At 42.0% G+C, this 19,632-nt stretch overlaps 1 protein-coding gene across 10 annotated transcripts in view; it reads left to right on the plus strand.

Moving 5' to 3' along the window:
* Window positions 1-19,632, plus strand: part of SCHIP1 (schwannomin interacting protein 1) — a 670,730-nt gene that overhangs the window by 620,713 nt on the left and 30,385 nt on the right. The window contains exon 1 of one of the 10 annotated variants that reach the window (XM_088794428.1): window positions 7,830-7,877. The exons of 8 other annotated variants lie outside the window; for them this stretch is intronic. In XM_088794428.1, coding sequence (XP_088650554.1) covers window positions 7,845-7,877 — 33 coding nt within the window. In that variant the 5' untranslated portion in view covers window positions 7,830-7,844. Of the gene's footprint in view, window positions 1-7,829; window positions 7,878-8,000; window positions 8,202-19,632 lie in introns of those variants that run through there. One more of the 10 variants, XM_019731984.3, reaches the window with a different exon arrangement.

Raw genomic sequence — 19,632 nt, forward strand, 5'->3', positions numbered from 1 at the left:
TGCTCAAATGTCACTTTCTTGGGGAGGCCTTCTCCGGACTTACTATGACAACTTCCAACTCCCCAGTTCTACTCCAGTATTTGTTACACTTCTCTTTTATTTTTATACTTGGCATTCATTACCATCCATCAGAGTACATATTTTACTTATTTGTCTGTTTTCTGTCTCCTTCAGTCCATGTAAACAACATGAGGGCGGGGACTTTCACATTTGTATCCAACTGCTTTCCCAGTGCTTTGTGCTTAGAACAATCCCTCAAGTAATATAGATGGCTGTGCCTACTGTATATAAAATTGACTTAAAAAAAAGGCGTCGTAAACATACTATAGCATCATGGTTTCTTATGTTTTGATAGCCAATGGGGTGATTTTCAGTTGTACTCTGTCCCCCCACCCCCACCATTAACCTGCACCAGTTTCATTGTCTGTGGGTCAGATTATCCCTTTATTTCTTTGTTACTTTTCTCACCTGTGAAATGGGTTTTTTCCTAGTTAACATCCTGTGTTGAAAATTGGCAGATCCCCTGCCCAAGGTTACCTTTCTGCATAAACAAGGCTGTTACCAGTGAGAATGGTGAGGCAGCCCAGGAAAGCCATGTACCATTTCATGTCCCAATTATCTGTTGCTAATATAGGGAACTATAATTGATTCTTGTATACTGCTTTCCCAAATGGATGACTGTTTTGAAAAAAGAGTTTCACCGCTACCAAGAGCCTGAAAACCTCTGTTGGAGATGTTTGCATGCACTGTGCTTTGAACAATTTAATCCAAGGAGGGATGATCCAAGAGACATCCTCAGGACGAATTTTGTGTGTTTTTAAAGGTTCTCACGTTGTCATCTTCTCTGTGTACTTTACTCCCTCCCAGGATTTACATTAGGGAAGAGGTTACTGAGGCATGTGCTGTCATTTTTATTTGTAGCCCTGTTAAAAGATAGAGCTATCGACCGCCATTTTCCAGTCTTGGGAGGAAGCCAGCCTCTTCAGGAAAGAAGCTTGCCCACAGCTTCAGACCTGGCAGCCTTCAAGGGGCCAAATTCTTCTAAACAGCCTCTGATGGAAAGCTTTGAGATACTGTTAACTTGAAAGCACAAGTTTAGGTCAGAGGGTCCATTTTGCTTAAAAGTTCCCAAATATTTTCTCCTCTTTCCCAGCGGTTGTTTTTTTTTTTTTTTTTTTTCTTTTTTTTTTGGGGGGGACTGGTGTGTATATAAAAACAATGACATGCTTTCATCTCTTTCTTTCCGTCGCTCACATTCCCTTACGACCACCTCAGATACAGATCACACCCTCACATTCTCTGCCAACTGTGGAAATGGAGACTTGAAAGAAAAAAAGTAAAATGATACATGAATGACTCTCATCTCTTTTCTCCCTTGGGAGCCTAAAGAGACTCTTCTTCAGACACATACCTGGTCTTGAGGAAGCAAGGTCTCAATCTGCGATGCTTCCGCATTTCCGTAGACCAAACTCCACACCCCTCTGCATGGCCCTTAAGGCCTAACCAAGACCTATCTGCAACGCCGAGCAGAAACACTCTTCCCCTAAATCCTGCACTCCTGCCCTCACATCGCCACCACCTCTTTTTCTTCGCTGCCTCAGCCTGGAATGTCTCCCCCTCTTTTACCACCTGCTCCTACCTGTTGCAGGCTGATGCAGTTTTCAAGGCTTGACCTCCTTCAGGAAACTTTCCCCTCTCATCCCTCCGTCAAAAGTGCTCCTTCTCAGCGCACTTTGTTTTTCCCTGTTAGAGCCTGTTTGCAGCTAGTGACGCGTAAGTCCGTCTTCTGCCCCCGTTAGACAACAGGCTTCTTGAAGACAAGGGCCTTGTTTTCATTTCCTGCCCTACACACAGAGTGTGTGTTCGATAAATGTTTGTTGGATTGAATTGCATTTTCTGCAGTTGGTGGTGGTCTGAGTTCCCAGGGTCAGGATTTCCCATCATAGTAACGAGAGAGAAGCCCAGATCTGTGCATTGCAGCAGGGAGTTGATGGAGCTGACCCCAGAACTCCGTGAACCTGGTTTGTGAGCCTCTTGGCCAGGTGCCAGCATTTCCAAGAGCCCATGTGCCAAAATGGGGGACAAAGTACAGGGAACAAACTGAATGAGACGCATCCCAGCCTTCCCCGAGACAATGCATTAAGAACATACCTCCGTACCTACTTCTTCACCCATGAATTTTCCCAAGATGAACCTCATGGTCTATCCCCATGCACTTTTTCAAGATACCTATGGTCCTTTGGGGCAAATACTCATACCCAAGCCACCTTTCTTAATACATTGAATTTTGCAAAGTTTCAATAAATCTTTTTACCCTATGGAGGGATCATTTTACTGCCTCCTGAAACACCAAATTTTTCTTAGGCAAAACGTTGCAGCCCAATTGAAGTATCATACATAAAATAAAAGATACCCTATATTGGCCTCACATGCTAAAACTAGGGAGTATGTCGAGTTAAGTAGTACATCAAGATGTTTTGAAAATTGCTGGAGAAAGGAGTAAACAGCCTTCATGCCCAGACTGTAGTGGGTTACTTAATAGTTAACAAAGGAAAGGAAATATATTCTACCCTATTGACACCAGGCCAAATGAGGACTCATTTCCCAGCCCCTTCTTCCTGTGAAGGAGAAAACAAGGTATCAAATTTGAGTTCATTTAAGATTCCACCCAATTTAAGCCTGGTTTTGTCCACTGCAGGGAAAAATGCATTAACCTAATGGAAAAGAGAATTTCAAAGCAGTTCAGTGAACTATTTGATTTAGGCTTTTAAATATAAGTTCAGTGAAACAGTTTTCTGTCTTATTGTATAGATTTTTTTAATGAGGAACATTTTCCCCCGATTAGTAGTGTTGAAGAATGCTTAGTCTTCATTGTTTTGCCTGGTTATATTTGTGTTTTGCCTTGTTGAGATACGGTATGTTTTTCTGAGGAGGCAGTAACATAGCTGTTACTGATAATAATAATAGCTGAAAATAATTCTGGATGTAAATTTATCTGCACTTGTTTTTAGCCAAAAAAGATATCGAAAATCTAATTTATATGTTTTAACACAAAGGGAGCAGAGCGGTAAGTCCCCAAATGAAAACGAACAAAAAAATCATCTCAACTGAATTTTGTTATAGGCTTGATCTGAAATAGAAATTTAGTACAAACACAAGCATTCCTATTTAAAGTAGCACTGGGGGCCTCAAACATCATGATTCAGACATGAATGATTTTAGGAAATAAAACTGCAACACGTATTTTAAGCCAAACATTTAGTGTTTTCTCTTGGAAAAGGGGTGGTGATGGGGATAAGGGAATGAGAACATCTCTTTGGTTCTTACATATCAGTGCATCCATGATTTTTGGAGAGTAGAGACACCCCATTCACACACACACACACACACACACACACACACACAGAAACTCTTGTATAACTAATCACTTTCACATGCAGAAGCTCAACATTAATAGAGCCCTATCCTATTATTTATTTCTGTCCTACATGCCAAGGGCAAATTTGAAATCTTGGTGTACTTAGCATTCCACTGTGCACTATCTAGAAGCATCAGAAATTATCAAGCTTTATGAAATAAAAAGTTCTTTGACAAAAGTGCTTGAATTCAGAAGAAGACCATCAGAAAGCCTACTGACAGGGTTGGAGAGCCATTAATGGGGAAAGAATGGTGACACAGAGAAATGTAATGAGGTGATTAATGCTGGTCGGAAGCCACCAAAGTGACCATAGCTGAGTTTCTCATACTCAGGTTTTCAGTTGGGCAGAAAGATTTATGTCTGTGGCCCTCAATCTTTTTGATCTGGGTAAATGTTTGGCACTCTGTCTACTCCCCACACTTCTACCTCCTCTACCTTACACTCCCAATGCCATTATTTCCTTTTTTCTTAGCATACACTGAAAACTCAATTGAAAAATTGACTGCATCATTTCATGGCTTATCTAGCTGTCAGAATACCTTAATTGAAAAGTAAGGCCCATTTAGATGAATTTTGCACAGAAGAAAAAAATAATTTATTTGAAAAGAGATTATAACTCAAGGATGAGTTCGTACAGCACGTGGAATCTGGATGTGAAGGCTGAAGGGAAGGCAGTGGGGCGCCGAAGGGTTAATCAGGATGAACGAGAGTTTCTATCTTTGAAAATCTTTTGACGCTGCATAAGTGATTTCCCAGTAATGTGGTCAGTGTTCTCAGAGTCAATAATTTCCACCAGTGCCCGATAATGATCATTTAAAAGCATTAGCTCACATGACCGGTGCGCCTTGCCGTTTAGGTCATGGCTGGACAGGCAGCTGAAGCTCTCCATCCTAGTCCTTGAATTTCAGGGCCGAGGGGTGGGGTGAGAAGAGGCCCTTTCAACCTCAGGGATAGTGAGTGGCTGTGGGTACATTTGCTAAGGGAAAGCATTAGTATCTGGGCCCACATTAGGCCAGCACAGTTCATTTTAGAGAGAGTGGCGGTAGAGGAAAGAACCAGAGAAAATTCTCTGTAGGCAGGACATGACTGACTGTTATCGCCTCGTTTGCATAGCTGCTGCAAAACCACCAAGCATTCATTACCTTGAGCTCATCTTCCAAAGTGGTGTTTTGTTCTGTTTTGTTCTGTTTTGTCCTTTCCGGAATTCATCTGGACCTTTTGGAAGTGAAATTAATCACAGTGTTGATCCCAAACATCTGAAGTCAGGATCTTGCCACCGGGCCTAGAAATATGATCTAAAATATAAGGATAATGGCTTATAATGAATTCTTTCAAAGTTTAGAGCTCTGCTTCTGACATGTAAGGTGCATTCAGAAATTCGAGAGCTCTTTTAAAACTGCATTTTCTGATTCAGTAGGTCTGGGGTAGGACCAGAGAGTTTTCTTTCCCAGTAAGCTCCCAGGTAACGTGGATGCTGTTGTCAGAAGGATTTTGCGTCACTTTGAGTAGCGAAGCTCTAGAAAACATCAGAGATCATGATAGGAAAGTATCAGCTATTCTGAGCTGGTACAAGCCATCCAGATGGCGGTGGGATAGCGCCTTCTGGGAAGGGTCTGGGCTGAGTTGGTCTGTGTGCTGAGCACTTTAGGGAGGGTGCAAAGAAAATTCACCACCACTGGGAACCACCCTGCAAGCTCTTACATCCGTGTTTCAGGAGATGGTCCATCACTTGTCTCTATATAGTGCTTAATGTATGTGTGTAGACGCATATATGTATATATACAGTCAATATATTATTACTATAAATTTGAATATGTATATACATTTGTATAGTTAATAATGAGAGTTTAGTCATTTTAACTATATTTAAGCCCACCCTACTAAAATTGAAGTAAAATATTAGTAATTAGGCTTACAGTTTTATGTATTTTACTAAGTCTTATAATCTCTAAATGTTTGTCGTTTCATTCATGTTAGGCTTGATTACAGATCGTTAAGTGGACTGCTGTGATCACGTAGGTAAAAGACTGAAAGTCATAAAATTCATGGTAGCACCCCCTCCTTCCAACCATTTTTAACTTTGAACATATGTGATTTCCACAGAAGATTGTAGTTGAAAAGCAGTAATATGAACCATTAATATTAATATTTCCTACTTTGAACAGCCTTTAGAGAAACACTTTAAGCCACACATACATTTCTCCTTTGTTTATGTGTTTATTCAGCAGCCCTTCACTGTCTACTTAATGTGTGTAAAGCAGTGTCCAGATGCTGAAGGGAAAACAAGATGAATAAACACACATCCTCGCCCCCTCAGAAGAACTCTTGAAAGCATAACAGCCATTGAAAAGAACCCTCAGTGGTGCTGAGACCACCGTGGTGCACTGGAAAGGAAAATTCACTGGGCAGCGGGTTAGGTCCTGAGCGTCAGTGAAGGAGATTTTTCTTATTTTATTTCTTGAGGTCTTGGCAGGGGATGGTGGTGATACATGCTGGGTATTCCAGATGTGCAATTTATCTTGAGTATGTGATATTGTTATGAGCGCTGCCGGAATTCTATCTGTATTAAATCCTAACCTTTAAAAGCTGTGCTTGATTAGTGTGTGCAGTTGTTTCTTACTGAGGCAGCCAGTGGGAGACAGTCTCTCACACCCGTTTAGAGTGTGGGCCCCAGAAGCAGAGGGCCCAGGTTCAAATTTTAGCCTGACCATTGGCAAGCCGCCACGCTGCCGGCAAGTTGCTTAACCACATTGAGCACTCGCTCAGCTATACAATGCAATTCATAATAGTAACTACTCCAAAGGGTTACTGTGAGGATTGAAGACCTGTGTAAGTGGCCCAGGTAAAGTGGCTGGCACATAGGAAACCCTCAGTGAGGGGTAACTATTGTCATTATGCTAATACGTCACGTAGTAGGATGCATGCTTCCTTCACTTGAAGTAACCTCCTTTGGAAGGATTTAATATACACAGGATCCTTCACAGTAGAGAGACTTCATTTTAACCCCAAAACCTTAACTTTGGAGAATTCTCCAGTGTTGAAAACACCCACACCGGGGTCAGCAAAGCCTCCCACCCCTGGGAGGTGTTCTGGGCTTCTTGCATGCAGATAGTGGGTGCCACGCCTGGAGGGTCCTGGAGTCTGGAGGAGAGTAAGACAAGGCAGACGTCTGCTAGGGAGAAGCCATGCCCAAATGCAAGTGTGGCTCAGGAAATACAATTTCTCATCATTCTCATCATACTCTCTAGAAAATGTGCAAGTCATCGTCTTGAGAACTGAGTTGGGGGAGCTGAGGGCGGAGTAAAGGGAGGATTTGGAGTTGGGTTCCGGGGCTGCAGAGGAAAGTATTTGCTTTACAAAAGTAGGGCTACCATGAACTACAGTGAGACACAGTTATGTCCCGAGTCTTCAACAAATTGAATTAAAAAAAAAAAAAAATTTGTGGAGAGAAATAGTAGACGAGAGAATGTGAGAATGTCAGCAGAGGATCAGTAGGCAAAAGCCTATCTCGAATGGCATTTTTGCTTTAAACTCTGTTCTTCACAGTGTTGAACTTGGTCAAGAATTCATATTGCAAAATGTACTGACTAGTCCATCTGCTGCTTTCTGTCTAGGCGTGTCAGTATGAGATGGTGGTGTCAAATGGAGGCTTGCCCTTTGAATTCTTCTTTGGCCCACCTCTCCTGCACACAGTAACTTTATTTTATTTTTTTTTAAAACAAACAGTGGGTCTATTTTTTAGCTGTAGTAATTCGATAATGACGAGTGTGTTTGTGTGTGTACTTCTGTTACTCTGCTTCTTGCACCAAAACATCCTCCAGCTGTGGGTCTTTTCCTTCTCTGTATATAAAGCCAATAAACGAAACCAAAAGCCATGGGAAAAGGGTAAAGAGAGCAGTCGAAAGGAACGTTCTCTTTTGTGAAAAAGCCCGCCACTGGCTGAATTTTAAAGAAAAGTTGATGGATCTTTTTCTCTTGACTATATTTATAGAACAAAGCACTGAACCTGGGGCAAAGAAGGGTCCTTCTCTGTGTTACAAACAAATTTCATCCTTGTGCTGGGGCTTCTACCCGAAGATGAGACTTTTACATCTGATTGTAAGAAATAATTGGTTAAGGAAAAAAGGAAAAAACATCTGTCTTACAGGTTAGCCTTTAAATTATACTGTTTTCATTTTGTCATGGGATACCCGGCTTTTAACTCACTGGTGAAGGCTACAAGGCTGGGTTTCTGCATATCTATTTTTATCCCATACACTCTACCCCGGGTTCAGAGCAAGGTTGCTGGTTTCCTCACATAGTTCCTAGTTCCTATCCACACTCAGCCCTGAACTGGGGAGTTAAATCAGCTTTTCCTTGATTGGGAATAGGAAAGGTGCCGTGGAGAAGAATCCAGGCGGGATCATTCAGGGGACGGTGACAGCAGATGGTGGGCAGGCTGGACTTTCAACAAGCCGAGGTCAGTACAGAGTAAGCCTCAAACAACCAGCAGCTGCCCCTGTGCCAGAGCACAGGACAGACCAGGGAGGCTGGGCAGGGCGGTGTCTCTGGGACGGACAGGACAAGCACACGCACAGTCGGGCAGACTCTGAGCTGGCTTTCCACATCAGCATGCGCAGTAACCAGGGTACTGAGCAACTGGCACAGCAGCCTCACAGAATCCATGGCAGGTTATTTCTTAAGTGAAATTCTAAAGAGTTGAAGGATGAATTTGGACAGTGATGGAATGGATGACATCATCAGTCAAGAATCCCCATTGGATATGGAGGGGAATTATAAAGAGGTAAGGGGGGAGAGTTCTTTTGTTTGTAAACAATTGGACCATTTTTCTAACTGGGAGAAAGATCACCCTTGAGAAGTGGCCAGATTCCACATTCAGTGGCCATTGCCGTAATATATTCAGGAAAGCTAAATGCACAGACTTGAACACATTAAAAGCTGGGAGAGTTGTTTCTGATCTTCTCCGCTTGTATTCATTAATACACATGTTGTTATTAGTATGAAGTTGAAAAAATTCTATTATAGATTAGTTGCTAGTCAAGCTTTTTGTGTGAAGGAAGAATATTTTAAATCATTGACATGTTGACAGTTTGCCTGCAATAAAAAAATCGTCAGAATGTTTAACCTATCTTTCTAAGTTTGACTTTTTTAACAATGAAAAATAAGTTTATTAAGAGACGTGTGGGATTTTAAAAAGTTGATGAAGTATCAGCTAATTCTTTGCTTGCCTTTTGAAAGTTGGTAAATATATTTTTGGAATGTTTTCTGTGGTAATTGTCTGGTAATAACAGGCCCAAGTAAAAATAGCTTTAGTTATATGGGTGAGGTCATGGAATTAAACTATAAGTACATGCTCGTGTCTCCACAGAAGACTAAACACATACTATGTCCTTCCCCCTTACTATTTCCCATAAGTCAAATGTAGTTCACAACATAGCACAGGATGTAATAAAATAAGGTCCCTTCCGTCATGGACCTGGAAAGTAAAACTTCTTTTCCATCAGAGGCAAGTATCAATTAATATAGTAAAACCTGCTGCTAAATTTTTAATTTGATCAAATACGTCACTAATGTTTATTTTTCCCCGAGTGAGATACAGAAGCTTCTGTCTTGATAGATCCTTGCACATAATAATGTAAAATATGGCAGTTTATGTCTTACATGCATAATTGTGGTAGTATGGGGGAGGTCTGTTTTAAGTATATACTTTATTTCTTAGAGTAGTCCACAATAATTTATGGTCTTTCTCCAGAAGCTGAAACTAAATATGTAAAAGAGATTTAAATGACCTGTCATGCTACCCTGTGTGTTTTTTTGTCCCTTGTGATCCCCTAGGAGGGAATGAATGCCCAAGGTGATAAGTGCACAGAATCCTGAAACCCTAACACCTGTCCGCTGTCCTCTTCTGCAGGCAGTAGGTGTGCAAAAGATGCTCGGTTAGTCATTGATGTAATTTACAAAGTGAGCTTCCCCCCCCATTAATCTAGTACCCACCTGGCACTATACATAGTTATTACAATATTATTGACTATATTCCCTTGCTGTATGTCTGAAACTACGATAAAACAATACTGAATGTCAACTGCAATTGAAAAATAAATGAATAAAATAAAAAAACCTTTATAATGAAAGTGTTAGATTTAATAGCAGTAGGTGATTATAATAACTTATTTTAGCAGTCTCATTATTAATAAAGAAAAGCTAACGGAGTAAATAAAATGATGCTTGGGACACTCAGCCAGTCATTTACCTAACCCCACTGAACAAGTGTAGCGTTCTCATCCTGCCTCTGTTTGGGGCCGAAGGACTGGTCACGGTTTTCTCTGTAAAACCATTTCTCAGATAGAAAAGTGTAGGTCAGTTTGGACTTAGAGTTGCTAATGCCATCGCAATAAAGTAATGGCCACTGTCGTTTTATACTACTTAGAAACTGAGAGAGAGCCCAAATGCCTGGAATAAGTGAGCGATGGTATGTGGCAACTTGATACAGCACTGACCAAAGCCAGAAACAGGAAAGGCAAGGCTTGAGTAGCTTTCAAACATCAACAATAGCAACACTGAGTTGCATTGTGTCACCCGTTATCTAACTAAGGCAATAGAATACCATATGTGATTTCAGGAGACAAAGTATCTGCTAGGTTAGTACAAAAGACCATGAGATGAAACGTGTAGAATGTCCAGAAGTCAGTATATATTGTTCTGACCCTAAACATCAGTGAGAGAGTTGTTCTCTTGTCATTTCAGCTTTTTAAGTAGCTTTCTCAGGCAAAGTGCTTTCAAATTCATGCATATCATGGGTACTATAAAGGCTTCATTATGCTAAAGAAGAAAAAACACTACTCATAGTTTCATTAAGAACTGCTGGGCAATTAAGAACAGGGCAAATATGCTTTCTTTAAAATACAAAGAACAGGAAAAGCATTGCCTAGTATAAAGGATCACTTTTCCCAATTAGAATCTTCCTTTTCTAAGTTTTCTCCTCTAATGTGTTGTTTTTGCTATTTGGTTGACTAAGTAGAAAATTAAATTACATGTCATAAAGCAGTGGTATGCAGGCTTTTTTACCTTGTATCCATTAGTATAATGTTTATGAGCCCTTACCTCTAATATATATATATTTTATTCATAAATTATATATCACTGTAAAAATATATTATGTATGTATAAAACATATACACAAATAGATATTCTTAAATGTTTAAAATGATAAGAAAAGTTTTAATAATTTCTTCTTTCATCTCCAGTCACTTTGAAGTCAACTGTGAAAAACAATTGGAAAGTTGGTATACCCCTGCCTCGGTACAACAAACTTCCTATACTAGTTGCACTAATAAATACCACATGCGTATAGGGCTCATTTTACAAGGTTGTTTTAAAGCCAGGCTAACATCCTTCAGAGGAAAGGTCCCTTTCCAATGTCTAGAATTAGATTCCACGCAGGCAAAGGAAGGAAAGGAGTGTGCTTCTGTTCCTTTTCCTTGGGGAAGGTCCTGATGGTAAGAAGGATGCCTCACGAAGGACCGCGGTTTATGCAGTCCTAGTACAGCTGTACTCAACAGAAAACAGGTCTCAGTATTTAGGAAGGAAAGCCTGCAGCTTGGCAGAATCCAAGGTGTGTATGTTCATTGCATCATTGCTCTGCCTGGCTCTGAGCAACCTCTGACTCCCTGGTAAACACCCACACAGCTGATTGTCTTCAGGACCAAGAGCACACAGCGTCCTGATTCCTTCAGCCATCACTCACCAAGAGCCCTCCTGTGTCCCTGGAATTGTGCGCAAGGCCAGGATCACAGAAGGGAGACGGGGCTTCCCGTCCAGGAGCTTACAGCCCTAATAGGGAGGCACGCAAACAAATAAGCTAACGTGAAATTATTGCTGCCTGGAAGGATGTTCAGAAGGCCGGTATGGACCTAGAGACGTGCAGCCTGTGCCTCCGAAAGCCTGGAAAGACCCAAATTACACTGATGGAGAGACAGAAAGGAAATTAAGAAAATTGAACATAGAAAGCAGCAGAACCCCAGCTCTCACTTTGTCCCAGAGCGGAGCAAACACAGGGAAGCCGGTCCGGCCGTCTGTTCCGCGGCTGCTCCTCTCAGAGTAGGGAGCTGTGGACAGGCCGTGTGTGGTCCAGGATGGGAAATGGCTTGCCTTGCTTTGTTCCTCTGAGGTGCTGTCTCTAGTGTGCATCCAATTATGGTGAAAGATTAGGGAGGAGCCCGTGAAAAAATTAAAAGGCTGGAAGGAACAATATTTAAAGTGAAGCCACAGCTGCGCCTCATGTTTTTTTTAAAAGGTGAATGGAAATGACTGCTTGAGATAAACTGCAATAAACAGGAACACAGAATGCCAGCTGCCATTCCAGACAAGAGCTCTGCCCTCCCCACTCAATTACTGAGGAAAAGCAGCCGTCGACCTCCATTAACCCTCATGTCTTCCTGTCTATAAGGGCTGAATGCGCTGGAAGAACTCTGTTAAGTTACTGAACCCTGGAGCCGAGCCCCACCTCGGCCACCTGGGGACAACCTCCTCCTTTCTGAGCCAGGGTGTCCTTTCCTTTCAAGGGAGCAGTTGGCAAGGTAGGTCTTAGATGTGATGAATATGAAGCCTCAAGGCTTCTACTTCAGGGTTCTGTCCGTCGTATCACCCTGTTGGCACACCTCAGTTAGCCACCGTGGCCAGGGAATGGGTTGTGTGAAGTAAATAGATTTTCTGGGTATATGGTATGTGAATTCTATCTCAGTATAAAAATAAACCATACACATACTATGTGTGTGTCTGTGTGTGTGTGTTTTAATTGAGATATAATTCATATACCATCATATAAGATACTATATATATAATTCACATACCATAAAATTCACCATTTCAGATTGCACACTTAGATGGTTTTTAGTATATTTATAAAGTTGTGCAAACCACTACTAATTCCAGAACATTTTCATCACCCCCGAAAAGAATCCATGTGTCCATTAACACTTATCCCTAATTCTCCCCTCCCCTCCCAAACGTGAATCTACTTTCTATCTTTATGGATTTTGCTGTTCTGGACATGTCTGGCTCTCTTTAGTCCCCTCTCCACTCTTCTCACCAGTTTACCCCACACCCCTTCCTTTAATATTAACAGCTACCATTTAATAAGTTTCTCTCTGGGCCGGGCACTGTGCCAAGTACTTTCTATATAGTATTTCATTTAATCCTTACAACAGCCTAAAAGGTAGATATTATTATCCCTTTTTTCAGGGGGGGAAAAAAAAAAAAAAAAAAAACAGCAACTGGGGCTGAAAGTGTTTCTGTAACTTGTGACAGAGTCAAGACGTTGACTTGGGTCTTCTTGACCCCGATATCCCTGCCCCAGCCTCCTGCTCTTTCTTCTTATTGCACACTTGTGTCCAGCTCTCCCAGATCCCGAGTCCACCCTGACGCGGGAGGTTGAGGACACTAGCTCCCTGGCAGTTGATTGAGATTGGGCTGTTTCATAACCACGCAGTAGGTATTTTAGACTGTTGTGTTCTGTCAGTGATACTGAATGACTGCGATGGTTTTACCAACCTCTAAAATGGCACCTGTTAAAAATAGAGTCCCCAGATAACCATGTCTTGTGTTAAAAAGTAGTCTCTGTAGGCAATCATTTGAGAACCAGAAAGAGCTCAAGAGGCTCCCAACAGTTCGTTTTAGACATGCCGCTCGTAATGGAGGAAAACTTGAGTTTTCAGCTGTATTCCTGTAGGATTTAATGTTGAAACACTTCCACAACGGTAGGCATCTTTGTGCATTGCGCCTTGGGCTCCTTTATTGTCAGTCACCAAAGTTGCCATTCAGCCCTTAAGTGGCTGCTGAACTTCAACCCTTGGTGTTTGTTCAATACCTTTGCTCAGGTCTTTAACAATTAAGAGTATTCAAGTGTGAAGGACTCTGCACAGTAGCACTTCTATCTGCCGGCTTCTGTTTATATCTCCTCCCCGTAGCATGAGAAGGAATGCAGTCACGTCAAAACCACCCTCAGGATTAAATAGTAATTATAAACAAATGTCTGTGCTCTGGACTGGCATCCCAATACTTTTGATAACGGCCAATTCTCAAGTAACACAGGTCCTAGAATCCTTCCCCTTGGGTGCCTGTCCTGGACACTGGTCCAAGGCCAGGCCTCCCATGAGCACTTACGCTGAGTAAGCCAAACCCACGTCTCAACCCTGCCCAGCACTTTGGCCTGACATCTAATCCAGAGGACTTGGAGCAGATCAGTGCAAGGAGGCAAAGAGATTTCAACAGCATTTCAGTAAATTGTTCTGGACTGTTTAGTGTTAAGTGTGTAAAATGGAAAACGTCAGAAATACAAACTGAAAAGAAAGTGTCCAGACATAATATCCATTCAGTGATACAACAGGAAGAGAATCTAGGTTATTTAACTAATAGTTCCACGAATAATTGGAAAAGCTCTTGAAACAAGATGAAAAATATGAAAGGATATGAAACAAGATGCAAAAACTTGAAATAACCAGCACAGTGCAAGTATCTATGTATTTGACGTTCAAGAGCGTATAATTCATTTTCTTATAAAATGCTGTTTTTATATTTTGATCTTGTAACAAGTCCATGGTTCCCTCAGTGAGAAAATAATTAGAAAGTACTGTCCGTATATTTGGGTTTTATTTTTATTTTAGAGAAAAATGAAGAAAACGTCCCTAAGGAAAAAATATGAATAAGCTCTGTACTTCTGGTTCCTAATGTTTAAAAGCCTTAGTCTCCTCCACCCCCAGAATGCCACCGCCTCTGATTGTTCCTGTAAAGCTGCCTTTCTTACAAGCGGAGAAGAGAAATAAAAGTGACTGTCGTTTTCGTAAAGGAAGAGTACTTTTCCACAGGGAGCTCCAGAATCCCAGCTGCATTGCCTGGTGGATGCTGCTCACAGTAACGATGCCAGCTATCGCCAGGCAGTAGCTTGCACTGAAGCAAGGGGATCATTCATTGCTTCAAAACAGGCCTCCTGGCAAGGCCCTGGCAGAAGCCAGATGGCTACAAATGAAATCCACCTGGATGCGGAGTCTGAACATTCCACACGGAACAGATTTGTGCACAATTAAAGAAGAACCAACTCTGTTTCCTCTGGCTGCTTGATCTGTTCAATTGTTCCATGGTTCTCAAAGTGTCTGAGCCAGCAGCATCTGGAAACTTGTTCCCCATGCACTCTCAGCCCCACCCTACATCTTCTGAATCAGAAAAAGTCTAGGGTTTTACAAGCCTGTCGGTGGTTCTCATGCATAAGCAAGTTTGAGAACTAGTGGTTTAAAGCTATTAGGTTGGTGCAAAAGTAATTGCAGATTAAAAGGTTAAAAATAATTGCAAAAACCGCACTTACTTTTGCCCCAACCTAATATTTGTGACAGAAAGGGGCCGTTTTGTGTGCGTGCCCACCTGTGCAATTCTCCACCGGTCACACCTGCATCACAGCAACTTCCTGGCATCCTGACTTCCCTTATGGGCTGTGGGGGACCAGGGTATTCATCAGCGTCTGGAATAATGCAGCCCCAGTCCTTTGGAAGTTTTCCCTCTGTGGAGCATTGCTTTTCTTTTTGCCATTGGTGGAAAGTGTTGCCCCAGGTGATTTATATGCATCCTTTAGTGTGAGAAGCACTGACCAGGTAACAGTTCAGCAACAGAAAGCAGCATGCTAGAAGTGTTATCTTCCAGGATTAGTAAATTGAGTACTCAGACAGTTAACATTATAAAACAAAAACATCCAATAGCCAGTAAAAGCAAGCAACAAGTGGAGCTGGGAGGGCAAGGACGATGAACCCAGGGAAGAGATGGCAGACAGGAAATTGGGGGAAAGAGTTTCCTTTCTCCTACTCCCCTTTTTCACAGCCTAGCCATATCCTGCCCGGGCCCACGGCCCAAGTCACTGCTGCCCCCGGCTTACTCCTGCCTTTATTCCCAAAGCACCACTGGGCCATTTGCATGAATTGCGTCCCCTGATTCTCTAGGCTGAGCTTCTTTCAATATCTTCCTCCTTTGAGAAGTTTAAGGAACCCCTTCCTCTTGGTCAGACAGGCCCTTTCCGGCTCCATAGGTTTCATCATCTGTGCAGGAGTTAGAAGGAAGCAGCTTGTTGGCAGTATCCTGAGCACCAGCTGCCTTTACGTTTAGGTGTAGTAGGATGTTATTTCCCGAAGTGTATTCCTGAGAACCCTAAGGGCCCCCCACGTGTCCCCACAAAAATAGTTTGTCAATTAAATAAATTTTAGAAACACAGATGTGGGGGAGGAACAAATGTTCTTCTACGCTCAGGGTTCTTCGGGCGTGTCTAATAATCAAATAGACATGAGACAGATTAACAAGAGAAAATAACAAATTTAATACATACATATGTATGGGAACCCTGCATACATGAGAGAGTCAGAGACCTTACCTGCACAGGAGGTTCAGGGACAGGAAGGGGGATTGAGGTATGTAAGACATCCTGAGCTAGGGATGAGGTGATGCAGCTTGTTGGCTTCAAAGGGTCATGGCAGGATGAGTAAGAGCAGACAGTTAGTAAACAGAACTTTGCCCTGCCCTATAGGTAGGTCAAAAGAAGTGTAGTTTTGAGTCAGCTCTGATCATCTCTTATTAAGAGCCAGGTTCCTCATGCAAGTTCTTCTAGATAGCTAAAGCAAGGGGCAGAAGTTTCTCTTGAGCCAGAAGCTAACATTGCCTTTAGCTCAAAGTCATCTACATACCACGGAGGCACACCTTGGGGTGACTCATTCTGAACCCAGAACATACTCAGTCTTCCGCTTACCAATTTATATGCAGATTCACCTGTGAAAGAATAGGTGGCCCCTGCTTCAGAGACCTAAGAGACCATGATATGGAAGGTCCCCAGAGGGACGAGGACAGGACTAGGGGAGGGGACCTGGGAACAGTATCAGTGCGTAAGGGACAGGTACATACGCCGCATCCTGAAGAAATTATGCAAAGGACTTGAGGACATACTAGATTTGGAGATGGATGATACCTACCCAAGCAGAACCTTTTGCCTTTAATTTCTTTACCAAACACCCTCTTGTTCTTGCCAAATTTTGGGAATTGCAGCTGAAGAGACACGTTGGGAAAGTCTGAGATCGGTATTGGAGCCTGAAAGTGCTCGGCGGCCTATGCTCTGAGATCGTGGCTTGTATGGCGCCCTCAGAAGCCATTGTGAGCCTTATCTACCCGGGCACAGGGGGTGGCAGTAGGGAATTCAGTGACAGTCGAGGACAAAAACTGCCTGTGGCTAGACAATAGTAAGTTTCTAAGCACATTTTGCTCTCATCTTGGTCTTGAATAGCTTTTCTCTCTCATAGTGATAAGCCACTGTGCCTCAGTGGCCCTGAGGGTGTTTCCCAAGGCCATTTTAGGAGTGGACAGGGCTCCGCTTGTCAGAAAGGCAGCCAAACAGTGTAGTTTTGAGTCAGCCTCTCCCTTTTCCTGTACACTTCCCTCTTCCTCACCCTGGGGCATCTTTGGGCTTTGGGGGATTGGAGGACCTAATTGCCCTGCACATATAATTCCTTAGAGAACAAAAGAGCTTTGAAACTGCACACACAAACATATACATACATTTCAACCAAAAGGAAATTAGGTTCCAGTTGTTGAATTCTCCGAGAAAAACTATTTTACTAATCAGTTGAATCCTAATTACTTGAAATGTTAGGAATCGCATTTGTTCCAAAAGGAAGATTGAGCAGTGGTGTCAAGGAAAGTGGCTTTGATGAAAAGATACTTGCATTGTAAATATTTGTGGTTATGATTAGGCCTGGGTGTATGCTTTGCAGTCCAGTGTTTTCTCCTGTTCTGAGAAAGCATCACATGCATCTCAGTAGAAGTTTGAATAGATCCCTAACTCTTTAAGTCTCACATTATCCCCTCAGCGTGGTGTCCAGCTTCTGGACACCTTACTGGTCAGTGTGGAAGAGTGGCATGGAAGAGCAGAAAGATCTAGCCCCAGAAAGATGGGCTTGAATCCTGGCCCTTCCCTATCAATAGAGTAACCTTCTGTCACCCTCCATTTCCTCACCTTCTTTCCCTCTGGCCTGGAAGGGGCTGTCCAAGCACCAAGCCATCTAGGACAGGACAGAGGAAGCAAGCTATTGACTTAACTACATAACGCTTAGGCTTAAAACTCAACAGGCCCAAAAGCCTTAATATAAAATTTTCAAAATTCTCAGACCTTTATAGAAATATAAGTAAAGCTAGGAGTAAATAATTCAGAGAAAAGCAAGTAGAGTAACAAAACAACAACAACAAAATTTAAATATTCTCACTGCTAATCAGAAATTAAAATAAAAAGACCACATTTTGCCTATCAAATTAAAAATGACAACATTTTTTGAAAGTGAAGATCTTCAATGTTAGCCAGGATACGGGGAAAGTTGCACCCTTTTACGTTGCTGGTGGGCATGTAAATTGGAACAGCTTTCTCTAGAGCAGTGTGACAGAATGTGTCAAGAGCCTCAACAAATGTTCACACCCAGCTGATCTGGTAATTCCACTTCCAGGAATTTATCCTGAGGAAATAATCAGACATGTGGACAGGGATTTATGTAAAAATGCTAACTTCTATGTTATTCTTAATTGGATACAGCCCAGTGACTAACAATAGAAGGTAACTCCATAAGATTCTATGATATACAGCCACTAAAAATTGTCTTTAAAGAATTTTAACTGGTATGAGGGAAATACCAAAATAATAATGAATACTATGATCTTAATTTTATTTAAAAAAAATAAAGATAAACACATAGAAGGTTAAAAAAAAAAAAACTAAAAGAAATATACCAAAATGTTAGCAGTTGTCTGTTTCTAAGTGGTGGGATTATGAGTGATATTTACATTCTTTATACTTTTCTTAATTTGGTCAATAGTATCCAGAGGGGGGAAAGATTGTATATTATAAAATAGTCCTCTTTAAACTGTTAATGAAGTATTCATGTATAAAGAATTATCATTAATGTAAAGAGGAATATTTTTAAGACCTCCAATATCTATAGCTCTAGCATAACAAGTAAATCAGGAAAGGCAGACATGGGATCAAGGTTGTGTTCACACATACACACCAAGCATAGGTGTTTTCTTTAAATAAAACCGCCTCTAGACACGAGGCTAATGTTGGACACCAATGTGTTGGACATTCGTCATCAACACTCATGTTGTTATCTACTGATTTTATATTTGGTATTCAATTCCACTCCACAGTTTTTTGACTGTAGAGGACATTAAGTGAGATCCTCTTTTATATGGATGGAGAAATAGGTTCACTGACCACATGCAACCTAGATGGGGATTTTGAAATGAATTTATTTTAAGCGAATATGTCAAGTGATGTGGTTCTGTTTTGGCGACCATCACAAGTACCAGCCCTGCATGTTTGGAAAGGTGGGTTGCTTTCATTAAGGATCCCAGCAGTACAGTTACAAGTGGTTAAAAGCATTCTTGCTGCATGGTTACTTTCTCAAGGCTCAGTGCTGGCCCAGCCCAGGAAACAACAGGAAATCAGCATCACATCTATAACTATGAAAGCAGTCTTTCACTTTGTGGCTGTATTACACGCTAAATTAGGGTTCCCAGACCCAATTCCAGTATGAGTGGGGGAGTTCCCCCCACACCAACAAACAATTCTCAGACACCAGCAGCATGTCCAAGAATTCAACTCAATTCTGATGCTGTCTGCCCAGAGATAGCATCAGATTCCACAGGTTAAGGGTTCGGTCCTACAAGACTGCCCCTCCACCCCACCACACACAGACACTTCAGATGCCAGTGGCAAGCCCAGGCTCTTCTCACCAGCCGGCTGTAGAGTGAAGGTTCCAATGAACCCTCCAACTCAAAATGTTAATTTCAAGTCCAGGTTGTTGACCGACAGGCTATAAATCAAAGGTTCCCATAACCCACTCCTTGGGTTCAGTTAACTTACTAAAATGGTGCACAGAACTCAGAGAAACGTGTAACTTACTAGATCGCTGGTTTGTCGTCAAAGGATAACACTCGGGAACAGCCAGATGAAGGGAGGCATAGGGCAAGGTATGTGGGATGGGATACAGAGCTTCAATGCCCCCTCCAGGTGTGCCATTCTCCTCACATTTCCACATGCTCACAAACCCGGAAACTCCAAACCCTGTCCTCTTGGGTTTTTATGGAGGCTTCAGTGCGCAGCCATGATTGATTAACTCATTGGCCATTGGCGGTTGATTCAACCT

Source organism: Rhinolophus sinicus, chromosome 17 (genome assembly GCF_057876585.1).
Source record: "Rhinolophus sinicus isolate RSI-liver-muscle chromosome 17, RSI-T2T, whole genome shotgun sequence".
Classification (NCBI taxonomy): Eukaryota; Metazoa; Chordata; class Mammalia; order Chiroptera; family Rhinolophidae; genus Rhinolophus; species Rhinolophus sinicus.